General features: G+C 46.5%; 1 protein-coding gene across 6 annotated transcripts in view; it reads right to left on the bottom strand.

Moving 5' to 3' along the window:
• Positions 1–21488, bottom strand: part of PTK2 (protein tyrosine kinase 2) — a 202993-nt gene that overhangs the window by 122669 nt on the left and 58836 nt on the right. For all 6 annotated transcript variants that reach the window (XM_018563617.1, XM_018563616.1, XM_018563615.1 and 3 more), the window contains 5 exons: positions 17532–17611; positions 15245–15307; positions 11523–11577; positions 5826–5966; positions 1735–1812 (listed from right to left, as the gene is read on the bottom strand). In XM_018563617.1, the coding sequence (XP_018419119.1) occupies positions 1735–1812; positions 5826–5966; positions 11523–11577; positions 15245–15307; positions 17532–17611 (417 nt within the window). The remainder of the gene's footprint in view (positions 1–1734; positions 1813–5825; positions 5967–11522; positions 11578–15244; positions 15308–17531; positions 17612–21488) is intronic.

Raw genomic sequence — 21488 nt, forward strand, 5'->3', positions numbered from 1 at the left:
GAGGGGAGAGAGAGGGGGGGGGGGGGGGGGGGAGAAGAGATGTAAGGGCTGATACAGGAAAATCAGATGCAGTCACTATTTAGGTAGTCAGACAATAGCTATCTAATTTAACAGTTGGCAGTAGAGATGTACCCAAACCCGTTTTTCATTATCGAGTACAAGTACCGATATTTTGCTTTCGGTACTCGCCGATACCGAGTACTGAGATACGGGTGCTTCCTGATTGCCCTGGAAGCCGGCTCCCTGTTGTTTGGCTGGCTCAATTGTGATGGTTTGGGAAACCGGCTTCCTTGACAATCAGCATGGAGCCACCTTCCCGGCCCATCATGACCCACCTCCCGACTTCCTGATTGGCCAGGAAGCTGGCTCCATGCTAATTGGCTGGAAAGCCGGCTTCCCTGCCAATCAGCAAGGAGCCGGCTATTTGGCCTGTTGGATGCTGATTGGCCGGGAAGGCAGCTTCCTGGCCAATCAGGAAGCCGGGAGGCGGGTCATTACTCACCACACGGCTTCCTGATTGCCCGGGAAACCGGCTCCATGATCCCCTACGGCACTGAAGTTCCTGTATTGGGGAAGGTATCGGAGCATTTGGGCGAGTACTTGCCCAAATACTCGGTATCGGTACATCCCTAGTTGGCAGTGGAAATTCCTCCATCCACACTGTTCCGTGTGGATGAGTATGATTCTCTATAGCTTGGGCCATGGGCTGATGACAAAAAAAATCTATACATGCATGACTATCTTACTGGTGGTGCTCTCAAACATGAGGATTTATTTAGGTGAGGCTTAGATACAGGGGGCAGGGTTCATCTCCAAAGTCAGAGAAGCTGAGCTTAAAGTGACAATAAACCCTCAGATTTTTTAACATAAAACAATACTGTAATGTGCGCCTTACTGTAATCCATGGTTGTTTCCCTTCTCTTTGCTGCTCTTCCTTTTAAATCCGTCTCTCTTCTCATGCGGTAGGCACTCACTACCAAAGGGAAATTCTCCCCAAGCATGAGAACAGATACAGATTTAAAAGGAAGAGCAGCAAAGAGAAGGGAAACAACCATGGATTACAGTAAGGCACACATTACAGTATTGGTTTATGTAAAAAAATCTGAGAGTTTAATGTCACTTTAAACTCTACCTCCAGAATAATAAGAAAACCAAAAAAAACTCCCCTTGCAGTTGAGATACCCCCACACTTCAAGAGTTAACTTCTAATTTATGTCTAGGGTACCTGCGTAAAGGACTTCTTCTTACCTGATCCCTTCTCCCGCAGGCTCCAAGACCGGCACTTGCAACTTCTTCAACCCCTGTGCTTTGGCAGTCAGAGGTCCGCTGACGTTATCACATTTAATGCAAGACCCAAAGCACTGAATTATACCCGAGGACGGCGAGGACAGTCCACAAGACGAGTATATGATGCTAGGGAGGACGGAATTAAAGTAAACCTGTTCTTTTTCCTTACATGAGCAAAACACAGGTTCACTTTAAACTACTCTATTTTTGTCTATTCACATGCAGCCTACACGGGGTTAAAGAGCTGGACCGGTGGTATTGGGCAGGCTATGCCCAAGGAAGTCACCAGAAGAAGAGGACATACGCACATGCATCTCCAAAATGTTTTATTTCTATCTCCACTTCCACCTACAGTACATTCTCACTTTCCTCAGGTGTATCCTGTGTACCAGAATAGGGAAATTAAAAGTGTATGGAAGAAAACACACACACAACCCAGAAACTTACATTAGATCCTTTGTCTGTAAGGTAACTGATCCCCTCTTCAGGGCCGATCGCCAGCTCCACCGAAATAATCCAACTGGACTTTAATAGTTAGAATTAACAGTGACAGGAAGGGGGAAAGAAAAAAAAAGGTGATGAGTAAGAAGACACATGAGACCCAACACTTTCCTAAAAGACACTGTGAGACCGTATGAAACATTATAAAACATTAGAGGGGACGATTCTGAATCCTGTCGCACAGCAAGGAAATGCTCAACAGGAGCAGTGAGATGGATTAGGAGGTAGATTTACTACAAGGTTACAGCTTGATTCAGGAGTTCTTCCCTCTGCTGCTTTAAAGTATCACTGCGACAGAAAAAAACATGACCCCGACCACGTCCTAGCTGTGCGTCTCTTTACAGTAAAACTCTGTTTCATCTTCAGTGCTATACAGTGGTACCTCGGTTCACGAACGTAATAAGTTCCACAATTCTGATCACGAACCGAATCAAACTGTGATCAGACCACGATCTCGACTAGAGGAAAAAAATATGTATATCTTGCTGCACTCCTTACCGGATCTCCTGGAAGATGGTATAGGTGAATGGGTGCTCGCAGTGACCACGGAGGCACCGGGAAAACATATGAAATGGTAAAGGATGTAACCAGCACACCAAGCTGATAAACTCAGCAAATGTCCATATTAATGACAGACATAGCCATTCAATAGCAAGTACTTTCGGGGCCTCGCAGGGTCCCCGTCATCAGGCTCAGAATGACCCAGCGAGGCCCCGAAAGCACTTGCTATTGAATGGCAATGTCTGTCATTAATATGGACATCAGCTTGGTGTGCTGGTGACATCCTTTACCATCTCGACTAGAGGAAGTCACGACCAGTGTCAGAGCAGGGAAGATGGCTGCGGTTGTGTTCGTCACCCGATGCGAAGTTCACGAACGGAAGCAAAATTTTGCCGAACTCCCTGTTCGCGAACAGCAGCATTCGTGAACCGAGGTACCACTGTATTTGTACTGAACTTTGCAAAATTGGCTCAGCTGGCTGCTAAGGATTGCAAATGCCGGGGTGACAAATACACAGGAAGACAGACTAGCCCTGTATTGACTTGCTAATTAGGAAGCAGTTTGATTTGTGTCTAATTGTGTCACTGATTCATTGATAAATGTCCCTGGACGCGTTTCCATGAACCACCAATAAAAAAGAACAATGTTTTATTATTTTTGCCATTACTTTCATTTATATATAATTAAAAATAATATTGTTACACAGAGCAGCACTGGGTGACCAATAGTTTAAGTGTGCCACATCCTTTATTTTACACGGCAATGTACCGCGAGCTGTAAGGTCTCGTTCACACCTAGGCGTATTGCATTATGCGCGACCGTCGCGCGTATTTTTTACCGCGATTCGCGGTAAAAAAAGCTGCGCGACCGTCGCGCATTTCCGAAGGCTACTTGGCTGTATCCCAATGGAAACGCGCAACAAAACGGCCCAAAGTAGTACCTGTACCTTTTCAGGCGTGGGCCGTTTTGTAGCGCGTTAGGGACGGGCGGAAATACGCCAAGGTGGGAACGAGACCATTGAATACAATGGGATTTATATTTTTGAGCGTTTTGTAGAGCGTTCGTCGAGTGTAGAACGCGCTACAAAACGTTCAGGTGTGAGCGAGGGCTAAGTATTAGGCCTCATTCACACACAACGCAAGAGCAAAATTGTATATTGCGTATATACGCGTACATGCACGTATATGCGCGTATCTATACGTGCATATGTGCGTATATGCGTGCACTATATGTAATCCCAGAATGCATCATTCGTAATAGAAATTTTAATGAACTGTATGCACATATACGCATGCAAACACGCGTATGCGCGTAAAATATGCAGAAATACGCTGCCCGGATGTATCTCGGGTTCTATTCTGTTTTTGCGCATTTTTACGCTACGCAAATATACGGCTCCATACACAGCTATGTGTAGTGAGCCATTTATTTACATATGATACAATACGCACGTACGCGCATATATGCGCAGCAGTGTGAATGAGGCCTAAAAAGGGATTTCCCTGAGGCACAAAAGTTTTTTTTAGGGTTCCTTTGTATTAAAAAGGTTAGGAAAGGGCTTCATTAGGATGAAACATACATACTAGATTGTAACCTCTCGTGAGCAGGGCCCTCCTACCTCCTGTACAGAAATTGTACTGTTCATTGCATTGTCTCCCTCAGTTTTGTAACGCGCTGCGCTCACTGCTGGCACTATATAAATCCTGTAGAATACTACTAATAATAATAAAAACGCAAATTCTCATCTCCTCATAATATCAGTTTGAAAACAGGAACATTGGGGTTTTCTGCAAATGCTATTTAAAGAACATAAGCTGAAAGTAAGCGATGTGATTACATAAAGGAAGACATGTGCACGCAGAAAACTGCTAGGAAAACCACTTTTGTTTTTCTGAAGGGAGAAGTCTTGTGGTTTGAGCTGCATCCAGAAATGTTGAGGGGAAGTTAATCTTATAAAAGAGAACAATCATAAACCAGAAACCAGAGTCACCTAGTTACAAGGGGGGCTCCTAGAGATGACTGTTAATCTGCACATTCTGGGAGCTTTGTTTATATCAATCCACACTGCTCTTTATTCAGTAATTGTGGGAAATCGCACTGAATAGGAGAATTTCCACAGAATTGACATATTCTTTAATAGCAGCTACATAGTCACTGGAAACTTTTTAGCATTTATTTAAAGCAAAACCCAGGGCAAAGATGAAACCATTAACATTGTGCAGCCAACCCATCTGATAAAGAATGTAAAGCCTGATTAGGGGATGATTTAATTGAGCATCTTACTCCATGGTCTCAAAGGGTTGTTCTCCCCCAGTGCTGGAATGCGGGGTGGGCACTCCTACATCATTAGGTACAATGCATCGGTCTTTGAGGGGCGGCAACAAGACCAGTCAGAGACTGACAAGAAGAGCGGCTTCGAGGGTTGTTGACAAGAATGCTCAGAAATCAAAAAGAAGAGCGACTTTGAGGTGAGGCAATGAGACCGGTTAGAGACCAAGAAGAGTGGCTTCGAGGGGAGGCAACCAGACCGGTTAGAGAATGACAAAAAGATCGTCTTCAAGGATTGGTGACAAGACTGCTTAGAGACCAAGATGAGCAGCTTCAAGGGGGCCAGTCAGCAAAACCAGAGCTGCCAGGGAGGAAGACTGCAGGACCATGGAGTAAGGTTGGTAATGCTCGGTTTTAGATCATTCCCTAAAAAATTGAACATTATGATTTTCATCAGTTGAGGGTACAGATTTGAAAAACATTTTTAACCTTGCGTGGAAGTTGAATCAGTCCCAGCTTAAAATGGTGCCATTCATAATGCTTGCCTTCTTTGAGTCTGAAATTATTTAGAGATCCCAGACTCCACCCCCTGGCATGCTGACCTATAATTAGGAAATTTGATGCTACATAAAAACTGCTCTCAACACTAAAAACTTATAAAACCTCTATCAAGTTTTATTGCTGTCTGTGACTTTATTGGGGAGCTTTACCCTCACTGTATGACACCAGGTAAAGAACTAAGGGAGACAGAGGATCATTGGGACAAGTGATCATCAGCAAGGAAAGGCACAAATGGCAATAAAAACCTGGTCAAAGTTCTCATGTTCCCCACTGCACTAAAAAATTTCCTTTTATTGTAGTCTCTGTCCCCATTGGAGAGATTTTTCATCACTCCGTGTTCCTCTGACTCACTGCCACAGGAAGTGGGAGGATATATCCCAGTGTTGCCACAGACTGCAACATTTTTCGTCCCTGCTTTATCAAAAACAAACATTTTGGTTAGAGGCGGGCTTTAAGCTACAGAAAGAACCAAACCATCACTGCTCTGCCATTTGGGCAGCCAGTGCAGGCACTTCTGCTACCATACCATAACCATGGAGGTTAGCTCCAATGCTAGCTAGCTTGCAGGCAATTATACAAGCAGGTGGTATACAGGCACATTTTAGAATCAAATTTAGAGTTTCATCATTTAATATTCCTGTGGATTAAACCGAACATTAGACATCTGCCAGCAGCTGTATGTATGTTATGTTCTGTCATGTACTTACTCCCAGAGCACACTTAAAGCATTCCTTATCAAATCTGTACACCGACGAGAGGATTTCAAAGAACTTCAAGATGCTTTCTTCTCGGTTCAGGTTGGCAAACTGGCGGAACGTCTGTTGGATCAGCTTCCGAAGCGTTTTTGCCTGCGTGTGACAAAGAACACAATATGGAGTCAATAATGGTGTGTATGAAATACAGTCACTTCCTCAGCTAGAAATATATTCAGAAAACTAGGAGAGTGTGAGGTAGTCACAATCATATTCGATTGTCTCAAAAGACCTTAGTAGGCACCCCTAGGTCACAAATGTCGGGAAAAGTCTGTATGAGGAATTTTTGGCCATTACTCGGTTGCTCTCAGTGTCAGGACTAAGGATGATGGTGCATATGTCATCCTGCTGCAAATACACTCCCCAACTATTCATGGTCTCTCATACTCTGACAGAATGTCTAAGGCCATCTATGGTAGCAAACACTAATCTACTTTACAAGCAAGAAAAATGATATTCAAGGCAAGAAGAGACACTTATAACTCTGAAATAACAAAGATATCATGCGTCCGTGCATACATCATCCCAGACATCACACACCACACTCCTCAACAAGAATACTCAGCTCACCCAAACAATCCTGCTTAGCCAGGCATGGCCAGCACTGCTTATCAAAGATGTGAACATTTCAGGGCAGGTTCGTACTCCGGCCTGTAGGCTGCTCCTCCTAAGCAGGGGACCAATGGTCATGTGTGGGAGTCACACAGACAAGTCGGCCACTTTGATCAGCAAGTATTGTCTATGATGCAAGCTGTAGATCAATTCCATCACTTGGATCACACAAAGCAATGCGGGCGCCTCTGCAGTCGATTCAGAAATATCTGTATTGCTTTGTGAGATGCTAGATGAGGGGATCCCAAGATCCAAAGTAAAGCAAAATCTGCAAACTGCACCCTGGGTAGTGATGGGCTCAGGCGTGTTCGAAGCGCCACGTGCCGAGCCCGCCAGGAAGCCGACAGCGCCAATCACAGGTACTGAGACATTATCCCGGTCCGCAGCTGCAGAGATCAGGATATGTCTCAGTGCCTGTGATTGGCGCTGCGGCGCTGTCAGCTTCCTGGTGGGCTCGGCACATGGAGCTGCGAACACGCCTGAGCCCATCACTAATCCTAGGGGGTGAACTGGAGTTAAAATTTGACAAAAAGATTGGTATATAAACACCTATATGAGGGTAGGTAAGGTTGAGATAGGTTAAGTTAGGTTGTGGTAGGGGGTAGGTTAGGTTGAGTAGGGGTAGAGGGTAGGGGTAGGGGTAGGATAGGATGAGGTTGTGTAGGTTAAGTTGGGTAGGGGGTAGGTTAGGTTACGGTAGGGTGTAGGTTAGGTTGAGTAAGGGTAGGGTAAGTTGAGTAAGGGTAGGGGTGGGGTAGGTTAGGTTGAGGTCAGGGGTAGGTTAGTTTGGGTAGAGGTTAGGGGTGGGGTATGTTAGGTTGGGGTAGGTATGTTAGGTTGAGTTAGGTTAAATTAGGTTGCGGTAGGAGGTAGGTTAGGATGAGTAAGGGGTAGGGGTGGGGTAGGTTAGGTTGAGGTGGGGTAGGTTAGGTTGAGGTGGGGTAGGTTAAGTTAGGTTGGGTAAGGGGTACAGGTTAGGTTGAGTAAGGGTAGGGGTGGGATAGGTTAGGTTGAGGTTGGGGTGGGGTAGGGTAAGTTAGATTGGGTAAGGGTAGGGTATCCATCCCCCTTAGGGTTAGGGTTAGGTACTGATGTTGGATGAGAAGACCTTTAGTGTAATCAGCATTCCAACTCATCCCAAAGGCCCTCAATAGGGGTGAAGTAGTGAAACCTCGCTGACCTTCTCAAACCATGCCGCCTCTATGGATTAGGATTTTTGTTCCTGAACTCTGGAGGGGGCATCTACATATTTCTGGTCATTTGGTATACTAGTGCCTTCCATTTTCTTCACAACAGGTTCACTTTAACCAAATCTTACCAGCAGCATGTAAATATGAATGCATTTTAATGTTCTGAAAGCACTTTTGCTCTCTACATCTACATGCTGTGTTGCCCGCTATGAGGACGCTGCGCAGTAATTGTGCTTTACTGTTCCCTCTCGAAGCAGAACTATCCATCTGCTCAAACTGATTAAAAACATTGTTTTTGTGTCTTTTCCTTTAATCCCAGCAGCAGCTTTGCAGAGATGCTACAGGAGGCGAGCAAAAGGGGAAATCCACAGAACTGAATATGATATACAATCACAATATGGATGTAAGGAAGTGAAAGTCATAAACATTATTCTTACACCACCACAAATTTGTCCTCATCCAAAAGCTTCCAGTTCACGGTGACCACTATCAGATATCACGAATGACAGTGGTCACTTCCACACATTCCATCTGACTTCTGACAAGTAATTCCGTGGGATGAGTATAATCTTGCCTTTCTGGCTATATCCACCTCTAGGCCAGGCTGTGAGCTCCAGGCATTGAGGGTCAATACATGCTTTAGAAAGGGTCACAATGCAGGAGGGAAGGCGGAGCCCAGGATGACGGGAAGGAGGGGGGGCCCAGGGGGCGCACATTTGGCAGCCCATGGATGTGAACGGGCAGCTTTACAGCCACTCGAATCAGCTGCAATGCAAAGCCGGGAGTCGGTTTAGAGGGCATATGGCATAAGTCGGTGTTAGTGAAAGGGTTAAAGGATGAGGAAAGGATCCCCTTCATTAAGAGTTGGTAGTTTGTCCGATCCCCAAAATTTGGAAATCAGTGTCAGCATGCTGCAGAGGAGGATGTGGGGAAGCGGGGGTACGTCTGCAAAGGTTCAACGTGCCCACTGCTGAGTCAGGGCAAGAGCTCTGCAATCAGCAAAGCACACGCTCCCCGGTGATTGCAGAGCCCAAGCCTTGATTCAGCAGGGAACGTGTCAGATCTCTGCAGAGATACCTCTGCTTCCTCACAGACAGCAAAGGTTCCTTCTCTGCAGCACTGCTCATGGGACAGACATTTGTACTCAAGATGTGGCTGCTGTGTTATGAAAACTAAGATATTGCACGTCGTTTGATTTGATGCACCTGAATAGTATTCAGTGGATTTCACGAAGAACTCCGTGCAAAGCTTTTATTAACCTTTGCAGAGGGGCCACCCCCGGCACTGCAAGGGCAAAGTGGGATTACCCCCGGCACTGCAAGGGTTAACGGCTCGTTCCTGTCTAGGGAGCAAAATAAAGTTTTATGCACCCGATGCTCGGAGCCGCCCGGCTATGACAGCGCTCCCTCCTTTGCTCCAGCGGTGATATGCCCCTCAGCATCCTCATGTCCAATACACAGTGTATCGGACGCGATGACTCCGGGACCTTACAACCTCAGCAGCGGAGGGGAGAGAGGCTGGAAGAACCGGTCTAGGAGCAAGCCAGCTCAGAGGATCAGTCGAGGATAACTTATTATTTTAGCACCTAGAACACAGTTAACCCTTGCAATGCAGGAGCAGCGCCACTGCAAGGGTTAATAAAAGATTTGCCCGGAGTTCAGTTGGGCTTTAACGATGACTAGGGCTGCAACAACTAATCGACATAATCGATTATTGAAAAAGTTGTCAACTTTTTCATTCATCGATTAATCGGCTTCCGATCAGTTGGCCCTGTTCACAGCTCCACACGCTGTGCGCCGCACCTCCTCCCCACCTCACGCTCGCCGCTGCCAGACCCGCCCGCATCCACGCTCCACACGCCGCACCTCCTCCCCGCCTCACGCTCACCGCCCACCCACATCCACGATCGGCACAGGGATGCGGGGAGAAGAAGTAAGGAGGAGCAGGTGTGGGTGGATGCCAGCCGCTGATAGACAGGACCGATCTCAGAAACAAGTTGCTGGAAGACTGCTCATGTAAGCCTGCACTTTCCCACACATGGTGCTCTATAATGTATTGCTGGGATAGTGGGATTTGTATTCCTCTATAGCTGATGGTACATTCTGCTGTACTGTATATTATACAGAGCAATATACCATCAGCTATAGAGGAATACAAATCCCAGCAATACATTATACACTGTATGTATAATGTATTGCTGGGATTTGTTGTATTTCTATATAGTTGGTGGTATTCTGCATTGTGCTGTACAATGTACTATTGCTGGGTTTTGTAGTCCTCTATAGTCGATGCCATTCTTCATCATTGCTGTATAATTTTACACTTTTCATTTCACTATATTGCACACCACACTTTTCTTTTTTACTTCGACCGCTCCAAGCTTGCTCCTGTGATGGAGTGCAATCTCAATACAAACTAGTAGTCCCATCACTGGAGCCATTTTTTTAAAATGTATTTTATTTTTTATCTGATTAAATCGAACTTAATAATCGGCTAACTAATCGATTTTGAAAATAATCGTTAGCTGCAGCTCTAACGATGACCAGAAGAGAAACAACTGAATGAACAGTTACAGTTTATGTGTGTGAACTGTTTTACCTGCCAAATGATTTCTACTTCTGTTCAGCAAATCTTGTCATTCAGAGACCTCTGCCACACTGGACCGCTGTGATGCCGACACTATTGCAGCTTTCTGTGTCACTGGCCTGCTGATTGGGCCGTGACAGCACTCCAGGCCAAAATGACAAAAGTAACCGAAGCGAATACATTTAATAGCTAAACAGCAGTGACAATCAAAGGAGGTTTTTAAGGTTTGTAATCAGCCAGACAAAAGGCTTTGAAAAGAATGAATCTGATCCACGCAGTGGCTGACGCGGCTCACACCCTTCATCAGCTTGACACAAAGCAATGTGATGAATTGCTAATTTAAGGGGAGAACGTCTGGATTCAACTATCTTTTTCGTGTCCCAACGCGGGGGAATTATAAGCCCTCATTCACATGAGTAACTGTCGGCCTGTACAGATCCGTGCAAGGCCGTATCGGGAAGCTCCCCGGAAGGACAGGTGCTGCACCTGAACTGCACGTCCATGCGGGGTCCCTGATCCATCCTGCCTGCGTCCAAGTACAGATACCTGCACCCATACGGATGTGCAGTTCGGCTGAGCGTACTCCCATAGAGAAGAACAGGCTGCTGCGTATAATCACACGCAGCACCTGTCCTTCCCCCGAGCTGCCCGATACGGCCGTGCACGCAGCACGGAGCTGTACGGGCCAGCTGTTACTCATATGAGTGAGGGCTAAGCAGACAATAGGAGTCTTCAGGGCCCATTCACACCAATTGCGGTGCGTTCAAGAGCGGCAGCTGTTGGAATGCACAGCAATCGCTCACAAAACTCCCCCCTTCATTCTGGGGCGGGAGGTGGCGCGACGGTGCATTGAAGTCAATGGCACCGCAGTTAAGCACCCCCCACAGTGCGATCGGATGTGCGGCAAAACATTGCCTGCGCGCCGGTCAACTGCAAATGCAAAAAATAGAGCATGCAGCATTTTTTGCGTTTGCTCTGGACCGGAACGCAGGCAATGTTTAGGCGCGCGTCCGATTGCAGCGTGACTGCATTGACCCCCTCCCACGCCCCCTGCCGCTCTGGAACGCACTGTAATTGGTGTGAAAGGGCCCTCAGGTCTAATCTGCCTGGAAATTGGTCCACGTATGGCCGTCTTTACTACTAGGTTAGAAATATCCGGAGTAGCCATATGACTTCATAATGAAGGTTTGCCAATGATCCAGAATGATCTCAGCTGTATAGGAGTGCGTGCGTGCTTAACTCGTACACACAGATAAGATTTTACCTTCGCGGAATCCAGCAAGTTCTTCGGGAAGAACCTCTTCAGACCCACGTCCTTCCTGAAAGACACAAGTCATGAATCAAGTTATACTAGAGGAAAAATATGGAGTCTGTTGCTTTAATTGTTTGCACTTTTAACTTGTGTTGTACCCAACCACTTTTAACTTGTGTTGTACTCCACCATAACCTGTGTTGTACCCAACACAGGTTATGGTGGAGTAGGGCAGGAGTCGGCAAACTCGGGCCCCTCCAGCTGTGATGAGACCACAAATTCCATCATGCATCTGCCTCTGGGAGTCATGCCTGTGGCTTTCAGTCTTGCAATACCTAATGGAATTTGCCTGTAAAAAAAGAAATCAAAGCAACTCGACTTGCTGTATTTTTCTTGAAGATGTTACGCTGGTCATTCGACTAGCTTTCTCAGATTCTGAATTACGAAAGCTACTCGGATGACCAGCAAAACGTCTTATACAGGAAGTCCCTGTTGCTTTGATTTAGTTTATACAGATATACCATGACCTGGATGAATGAGAACTTTCACAAACAAAGGGTTGGTGCAGACCTGGGTGTCCCAGGACCCACAGTTGCACACCACGGTTGCTGTGCGGCCCCATGGATTTCAATGGGGTTACATCCGCGTGGCAATCGCAATATGACAAGAATGAGCAGTGTGGGGGGTAGCCCCAACTGCAAGGGTCCTTTTTTTATTTGGAGATGAGCTTCAATCCCAACTCCAGCCAATACCTTGTATAAGTTTTGGGCAGAGTAGGAAGAGTCTGTTTCCTCTTTCTGCTTTTGCTACTGTCTGACAACCCATTGGGTAGATTTCCCTCCATTTTCTGTTCCAGTAACCAAACAGGAAGTGAGGGAAAATCTCCTTTAGAAAGCAATTAAACAAAGACAAAAACCAGGCAGAATGCCTAACCCTTCCCTACCTTACCCAAAACAAGCCTTGCCTGGATTTCCGCCGGTCTCATTAAAGTTACATAGTACATAGTATTTGAGGTTGAATAAAGACATTAGTCCATCAAGTCCAACCTATTAGGATCTCATTCTAGGAGTACCCGTACCCCTGTATATTACGGTCCCTTAAGAAATCGTCCAAAAGTTTCTTGAACAATTCCACATTATTTGCTGAAATCACCGCCTGTGGCAGTGAGTTCCAGACCCTAACTGATCTTACTGTGAAGAACCCCCTTCGCCCCTTGTGCTGGAATTTTTTTTCCACCAATTTTAGGTGATGGCCTCTAGTTTTTGAACAAAAAAGTGTATGTGTAGCCAAACCATTTTTAGTTTTGGATAGAGTAGGGAACATTTAGGAATTGAAATGGGCATGCCTCCTTTATGCCATAATGCCAAGTGCTTAGAGATGTATGGGGCATGTCTGAGGATCGACTTGAAGCTGATTTGGAATTGCCCCATATTTGGGGTCATTCTAAAAGTGACGGATCAGAAATATCTGATGGTAGTGCTTGCTTGGTACGGGCCCCTTGTAGTTTATCACAGTTGATGACTGATGACAGGTTCCCTTTAAGGAAGCCAGCTATTAAATCCCATCAGTGATACAGAGAGAGATTTCGGTTATTTATCCTCCCGCTGCTGTGTCCCGGGTGTCATTAGTACGTGGCTGCAAGCCACGGCTCGGGCCGAGGATGGCAGAGATGGATGGGTTCCTTCATGCACTCTAACATGTACTGATGTGTCAAGGTATTTGGCCAGCAGCTCGGTAACCTCTCTACAGTCATTGGACATCGTTAAGTGACAATTTAAATGCACGGTTCCATCGACTGGGTCAGCCGGCAAAGTACCGCATGCAATCACTCACAGTCCAAACTTCAGGCTTTGGGTACGGCAGAGATGGATTGTGGGTAATGAGCTATGAGTTTTACAGCATTCCAAAATAGATTTTCCTATTGCTTCTAGATAAAGGCCTCGACGCTCCTCAATTTAATCGCGTTTATCGAAATTCCATGTGACTTATACATATACATATGACCGATCTTCAAATATCGACAATATGAAACTGTATCTGTTCCTCTGGATGTAAAGGGAAGTTCAATGTGTAGGAACAGATCCAATTAGAGAAAATGGAAAGAGAAAGATTTATGAGCAACTGCATAAGCCAGTAGCTTGGGAGCCCAATGTGCCTACCAGCAGTCGCTCAGGAGCTAAGCTAGAAAATGGCTTCAGTTCTACTTTAAAGTGACACTAAACTCAGGAGTTAAATCTTAAAAACACATTCAGGTACCTTAACTATGAACAACAATGTATCTTATTTGTGTATCACTCGGCTGTAGACCCTCAAATCATCTCTGAATTGGTGCTGACACTGTCCTTCCTTCTGGAGAGGGGCTAATTTTGTTCCCCATGGTCCCAGTGTGTGTTGTAAATAGACATCCGCTCCAAGCTCGCTCCTGTGATGGACTACAATCTTATGTTTGTAGTCCATCCTGGGAGCGATAGTTACCAAATCGGTAAATACTTACCTCTGTCACCGTGACCCGTTGCTTCCTGGTTGGTCGAGAAGCTGGCCAATCAGGAAGCCGGGCAACGCGTTATTACACGTAGCCTGGCTTCCTGATTGGGAAGTCGACTCCATGCTACCTCGTCACCAGGTGAAGAGGGAGCACGAAGCTGGCTTTCTGGCCAATCAGAAAGCCGAGCAGCGTGTAAAGACTGGCTGCTCGGCTTCCTGATACCGGAAGCTCAAGTATTGGGCCAGGCATCAGAGCATTCGGGCGACTACGAGTACTCACCCAAGTACTCGGCACCGATACTGATACTAGTTCAAGAAACTTTTGGACGATTTCTTAAGGGACCGTAATATACAGGGGTACAGGTAATATACAGGGGTACAGGTACTCCTAGAATGAGATCCTAATAGGTTGGACTTGATGGACTAATGTCTTTATTCAACCTCAAATACTATGTAACTAGTATCGGCGCATCCCTAATTGAAAGCATAATAGTCACTGTATATATTGCTGCACTTCATCCTGTTTGGTTGTCACTATGTTTGCCTGATGAAGGGACCATTGATAGTTCCGACACGTTGGACTGCGGGTGAGTTCCCACTATAATTGGATTCTCGTGGTGCCATCCGCTGGTCATACCAGCACCCGTTTTATAAACTTTGGGATTCCGGTTTGGTGGGACTTGGGACTATTATTCCACAAACACACAGATACTGCAAGGCAAGCCAATTCTCTGCTTCTTGCACTCACCCCCGCACTTCCTTCTCCAAGCTAGTAGATGGACAGCTGCTGGAGACTGCTCTCTCCCTTGTGATCTTGTCCTGGACAGGAAGATCAGGGAAGTTGAGTGCAGAGAGTTGGAGCCATCTGTTTGGAAACATGCTGGCTTTAAAAAGTGAGAGGAAACACACAATGCCCACAAAGCAGGTTTCATGATGGGGTGGAGCTCACATGCAATAATAGCACAGATAAAGGTGTGATTGTATGGAGAATTGCTCGGCATTTCTTTTCTAAGATAAGTATTTAAAGTAAAATCAAGAGACCAGCAGGAAATCTTTTATTCCTCATGAGACTTCTTCCTTAACGATCCAAATGAAAGCTCAGCTGGCTGACTGATGGTGATACACCGTTAGTAAATGTCACGCTGCATATGATCTAATAAAGGGGAGGAGAAGCTGCAGCGCGACAAGAATGGGAACAATCAGCGGTAATTCCCGGAATATAATAATAATGATAATATACCGACACTTACTCTAACACTTCATAGTTTGATTTCTTCTCCAAAGCATTCCCTCTCATCTCCCCGTATGATCGCCTGCAAGAAAATTAACATTGTTATATATAAACTGCGGCCCAATTATAAAGAAAAAAAAGCGCGGTATTAAAGTGATAATCCAGCGAAGTATCAGACCAAAACACGTCTACATGTTTCCACACCACAGGAGAGACTAATAGGCAGAGCGGGAGAGATCACAACTTGCAATGAAAGAGAATTAGAGCAGGAGTTCTTAATTGGTAGCGATGCACCGATACAGTATCTGGGTGAGTACTCGTAGTCGCCCAAATGCTCTGATGCCTAACCCAATACTTGAGCTTCGGGTATCAGGAAGCTGGGCAGCAAGTCATTACACTCTGCCCAGCTTCCTGATTGGCCGGGAAGTCGGCACCATGCTCCCTCGTCACTTGGTGACGAGGGAGCATGGAGCCGGCTGCCCGGCCAATCAGGAAGCCGGGCAGCGTGTAATGACTCACCGCCTAGCTTCCCGATTGGTCAGGAAGCCAGACAGCGAGTCATTACCCGCCCCCCGGCTTTCTGATTGGCCAGAAAGCCGGCTTCATGCTCCCTCATCATCTGGCTGGCTTCATACACTTCGTCAATCAGGAAGCCAGGCGCTGTGTAATGACTCGTTGCCCGGTTTCCTAATTAGCCAGCTTCAACCAATCAGGAAGCCGAGCAACGAGTCATTACATAGCGCCCGGCTTCCTGACTGGCCAGAAAGCCGGCTCCATGCTTTCTCGTCACTTGGTGATGAGGGAGCAATGAGACGGCTTCCATGCTAATCGGGTAGCCGGGTGGCAAGTCTCTACACGCCGCCTGGCTTCCTGAATGGGACTTGCGGTATCGCAATCGGCGAGTACCGGAAAAAATATATTGGCACTCATACTTGATACCGAAAATCTGTTATCGTGCATCCCTATTAATTGGTGGGAAAGGGGGGGGGGGGCTGTTATTGTATCTACCCCCTTGGTGGTATTTGGACTCCAATGTTGGGTGGGTTGGGACTTGACCTCTGAAAAATGTAAACAGGATTCTCTGCATTATTAAGCCTTCGATCAAAGTGGAAACATCGACTTAATGTGTCAGATGGCATGTAAATAACACTGCGAATAATAAGACCTCCATTCTATGCTCTGATCTCACACAAATACATTTCTGCTGTTGTGTCTAGTTTGTGTATTTTGTGATTTTCCATTTTTAATAAAATAAATATAAAATCCATATGGATTTCTTTCCACTGTTCTGTTCCCAGCCATCTGTATCTAAGCAAAACCAAGCTAATCACATCTTTTAAAAGTCATACTGTTAATGATGAAGATGGTTCCCATGATGATGTCGAAGGACGTAAGAGGACATATTGGGAAATAAATTGGAGGGGTGAGGTATTTAGTTGTTAAAAGGTTGAGGACCCTGAATCAGACTGAGGAGAGCATTGCACTTTAGGGGGGTTCTTATTTCCTGGTTCAGGACACGGGGAGAAGGGGGTATGGGGACAAATTGTGTATTCATTTTAGGGAAGGGGAGGTCTGTAGGCATGAAAGCGTTGAGGAACCCTGAATCAAACGGAGCATAGCATTGCACTTTGGGAGAGGAGTTCTTATTTCCTGGTTCAGAACAACGTAGCTGTGATGTGCTGAGATGGTGGTGCTGATTGGGAAGGGCGGTGGGAAGGATGGACGTCACATGCAGTATAGGAATGCATGTATGTTTTTGTATGCGGTTACTTTATACTGATGTTTTAGATACACATGCTTACGGGCCAATCCAGCCAAAAGTATGATTTTAGTTATAGGCGTATAGGAGTTCCTTGACTTCTTAAAGCAGAAGTAGAGTGATCAAGAAAACAGGAAAAAGGAGCCCCCTGGAGCTTTCATCCATAATGTACTAGTGTGGGCTGAATATTAGTACATTATGGCAGACTTTCCCCTCCAGAGCTGTGCTATTCCCTCGCTGGAGTTTCCATCTCTGTCCCCGTCTTCTTGCGGGTTCTGATTATTTAGCCACTTGATTGGCCGGGCCCCTATGAATGCTCACATGAGTTACTTCATCTTGGCATGCCGAGCCTGCACTAAGCTGCGTTTGCAGATACATTTTGGGGCACTGTACACCCAAACCAGCAACCAGTGTGTGCGGAGTTGAAGACAACAGCAGAAAAATACATAGCCGGAGTAATAAGCAAGACTGGTGTTCACCTCCACCAACCACAGACTGGAAGTACCTCCAGCTGGATATGTGTAATACGGAAGATTTAGGATATTACCGAATTTCCAGGCAGCCCAGCTTCAAAGCAATTTCCTGGTCCACTTGGTCCGACATCTCCGACATGTAGTCATTTTTCACCTGGAAGACAGCGGCAGAGAAGGGAGAGAGATTAGAATAAAAACTAGACAGTCCGATTTGTTGTTATTCAAATCTGGTACCGACCGCAAGTACCGGAAGACTTCTCCAATTTTATCAGCCGGGTATAAGAATTTGCTGAGCTCAGTTCACCGTCATCCATGTGTGCTAAGATTATAAAACATTCTATGTACATAAATGACCAAAGCTTTGTGGACATCTGACCATCACATCTACTTTAAGACCAAGGGTGTGTAGACCCTCCTCCAGATGATTGAGTTCATTGAAGGGTACGGGTATTGCTCCAGCGTACAAAGACATTGTAGACCCTTGGTTCTCAACTGATGGGTCGTGACCCAAAAGGTGGGTCGCAACCCTGTGTTCAGTGGGTCCCCGTGTGCCTTCCACTTTTCTAAGTGAGAGGCTCCTCAGCCTTACCCCTAGCACAGCACTGTCAGTTCTCGCACCAAGCAGCCATTTAAAATATGCTGCTTGGTGCCGACTGTCAGCTTGAGGTCGGGTGGGCTGGGGGTATGGCCGCGAGGGAGCTCCATCCATACATGCATTGCTTACAGCTCCCTCACTTGCCCTGTAGAGGTGTCTGGACCGGAGTGACGTCACATTCTGGCTCCCGACACCTCAACACAAGGCGCACAAGGGAGTTGTACAAGTGGATGCAAATATGGATGGAGCTCCATCACAGCACAGCAGCCCACACTGTACCCCAGACCAAGGATCGACTTCAGTTCTCGTAAGGTAGGGAGACTGGATGGATGTTTTTCAAAATTAAATCTTTTTTGGAGTGCATATGTGTGTGAGATTGTGTCTGTGGTTGCGCGTCCGTCAGTGTTTTTGAGGGCCCATTCACACTAGTACAGTGCGTTCATCGCACAGTCCTAAGAGATTAACACTGTATCTGGTGTGAGAGGTGCATTGCATTGCCATTCATTTGAATGGCACCCCAAACACCTCTCCCACCCACAGTTCTATTGCCCACATTGGAACGAGCGGTACCGCAATGCCGTGCGATCCATTGCAGTGCATCTTGGGTCACGTCTCAGGACAAATGTGGGTCCTGAGGTTACGCAGGTTGAGAACCATTGTTGTAGACTATTGTGGTAACAGCTTGGTGAAGCTCCTTGTCAGCTCTTCATAGACATGGTTTGATGTGGAGGAACCTGAATGACCTCAACAGAGCCCTGACCTCACCACTACTGAACAGCTTTGGGATGAACTAATAAATCGATTGTGAGCCAGTTCTTCTCCTCCAATATCAGCACCTCACCCCATGAACCCCACAATTTCCCATGGACACCATCCAAAACCTTGTGGAAAGCCCTCCCAGAAGAGTGGAGGCCGTTATAGCTGCAAAATGGGGGCAAATCCCCCCCCCCCCCCCCAAAAAACACACCCGGGCCCAAAAAACCCCCCCCCCCGGGGGGAAACCCCCCCCCCCCCCCCAAAAAAAAGCCCATGGCCTTCAAATATAATGATTATTATTAAACAAGATTGATATAGCACCAACAACTTTGTGCAGCGCTTTACAATATAAGGAAGACATTACAATCACAATACAATTCAAGACAAGATGGTAAGGAGGGTCCTGCCCCTGAGGGCTTATATTCTAACAGGGAGGGGCAAGTAATACATGAGGAGGTAGCTGTGTGGGGATGAATTGTTTGGGAATGTGATGGAATATGATGTCCAACAAGCTCATATAGGTGTCATGGTGAGATGACCACAAACCTTCTAATTATACATATACTTCGGGTCAGACATATTTACTCATAACACATGGAAACTCGGATTCCTACTCAGAAGTGCTGCATTGAGATTGTGCTTTACTGTTCCACTATCTCAACACAAGTCTACCTGGTAGGCTCAGACAGACTGAAAACAATACGATGACTAAATGGAGAGTTATGCAATGCATTTCACCAAAGTCATAGCTCAATAATGGTGCTGACTTTACTGCCTAAACACCCGTCATAGCTTTCCAAAACAGAAACCGCCGCATCAGGCAATGGTGAGGTGACCCATGGAGATAGCGGGTGAGGTGCGCTGCAGAAACCTTTAAGGCCCGGTTCACACCTGGGCGTTTTGTAGCACGTTCCTACGCTCTGCAAAACGCTCAAACACCGAAATCCCATTATTTCCTATGGGTATGGTTCACACCTGGGCGTATTACAGGCCGTATGAACGCGCTACAAAACGCCCTACGCCCAAAGAAGTACAGGAGCTTCTTTGGGGCGTTTTTGCCGCGCGTATCCATTGGGATACAGCCAAGTAGCCCTCGGAAACGCGCGTTTGTCGCGCGTTTTTTTACAGCGAATCGCGGTAAAAACCTGCGACACGAAACGCGCGACAAACGTGCATATTCGATACGCCTAGGTGTGAACCCAGCTTAACTCCATTGTAACATGAAAGCAATAGCGACCATGCAAGGGTATTTCATGTGTCCAATCACTATTCCTCCAGATAGCCCTGAACTGAACATGTCTCACATACATGGAGCATTTCTCAATATAACTGAAAGAAAGACTCATCCCGTGTCCATGTATACCTCAAGGTGGACTTGGCATCAAAAACACTTGAGTTACATGTATTACGTTGTGTGTGAGTGTAACACTTACAGAGGTATTGATTACCTCCTTCAAGCATCTCAGCACACCCCCTGACAATGCCTTCATCTGCTTTTCTCTCCAGAAGGCCGGAGCTATCTATGTTCAGTCATCATCATCCAGGGTCACCATCTATTTCCTGGAGTGAGATGCCGACTGAGAGATGACACAGTCATGTAAATCCTGCGGCCAGGGCAGGACAAATGACTGTCACAGATCAGCCCCTGCTGCAGCCTCTCTTCTTTTGACTTCCTACAAAGTTAGTGTTTAAGTCTGATCACTGAGAGAGGGGAGACTGGGGAAATGCTTCCTCCTGCCTGGAGCAGACTAATCACTGAGAGAGGGGAGACTGGGGAAATGCTTCCTCCTGCCTGGAGCAGACTAATAACTGGGGGAGGGGATACTGGGGAAATGCTTCCTCCTGCCTGGAGCAGACTGATAACTGGGGGAGGGGAGACTGGGGAAATGCTTCCTCCTGCCTGCAGCAGACTGATGGCATCATATCAGCTTAGGAAAAGTCATCATTGGGCTCAGGGACGGCTTTTTATTGCGAAAAGGAGTTTGTGAGAAAAAGGTTACTGTATATTGTAACAAAAACCTGCACTACCCGACACGACACCCGGGAAGCGCGGTCCTGTACAATGCAATGCAGCGATTGCCGAACGGCCCCTTTGTTTTAAATGGGGTGGCATCTGCGCGGCAATCACAGAAGAAAGGTACATGTACCTTCTTTTTACAATACAGGAAGCGCAGCTCTTTTAGCCACAATCGTGTTTGGAAGCACGGGCGGAATCGCGGCGGGAAACCGTGCGATCCACCCGGCACGACTGGGGTACCAGTAGAAAATAATGGCCCCCGCAGCGCGATCGTTTCACACCTTGGCGACTCCTGCCGTGCAGAATCGTGCACGATTGCCGAGCGGTGAGGTGTGAACCTAACCTCAGAAGTTTAGTTATGAAGACTTGCAAAGTTCAGGAAAAGTCCGCCTTTCAGGACACTAGCAAGAGAGCATGGATGATGCGGGAGCTCAGCAGACCAAAGCAATCAATCAGATGTCATCAGTTCTGAGCAGACAGAACTATAAAAGGCCATTGTAGGGTGGTTGGTGTGGCTTTTGCCTCTCAGCCGATGCTTTGGGTTGAAGTGTAGGAGTTGTATTATATCACAGGCTCATAATGCTCAGCTCCCATAGAAAAAGCTTTGCATCTGTTGTGTTACCAGCATACTGCAGGCTGTGTGTTTAAATGGTGGGGGGGGGG

The sequence above is a fragment of the Nanorana parkeri genome, unplaced genomic scaffold, assembly GCF_000935625.1.
Source record: "Nanorana parkeri isolate BGI_ZX_2015 unplaced genomic scaffold, ASM93562v1 scaffold680, whole genome shotgun sequence".
NCBI lineage: Eukaryota > Metazoa > Chordata > Amphibia > Anura > Dicroglossidae > Nanorana > Nanorana parkeri.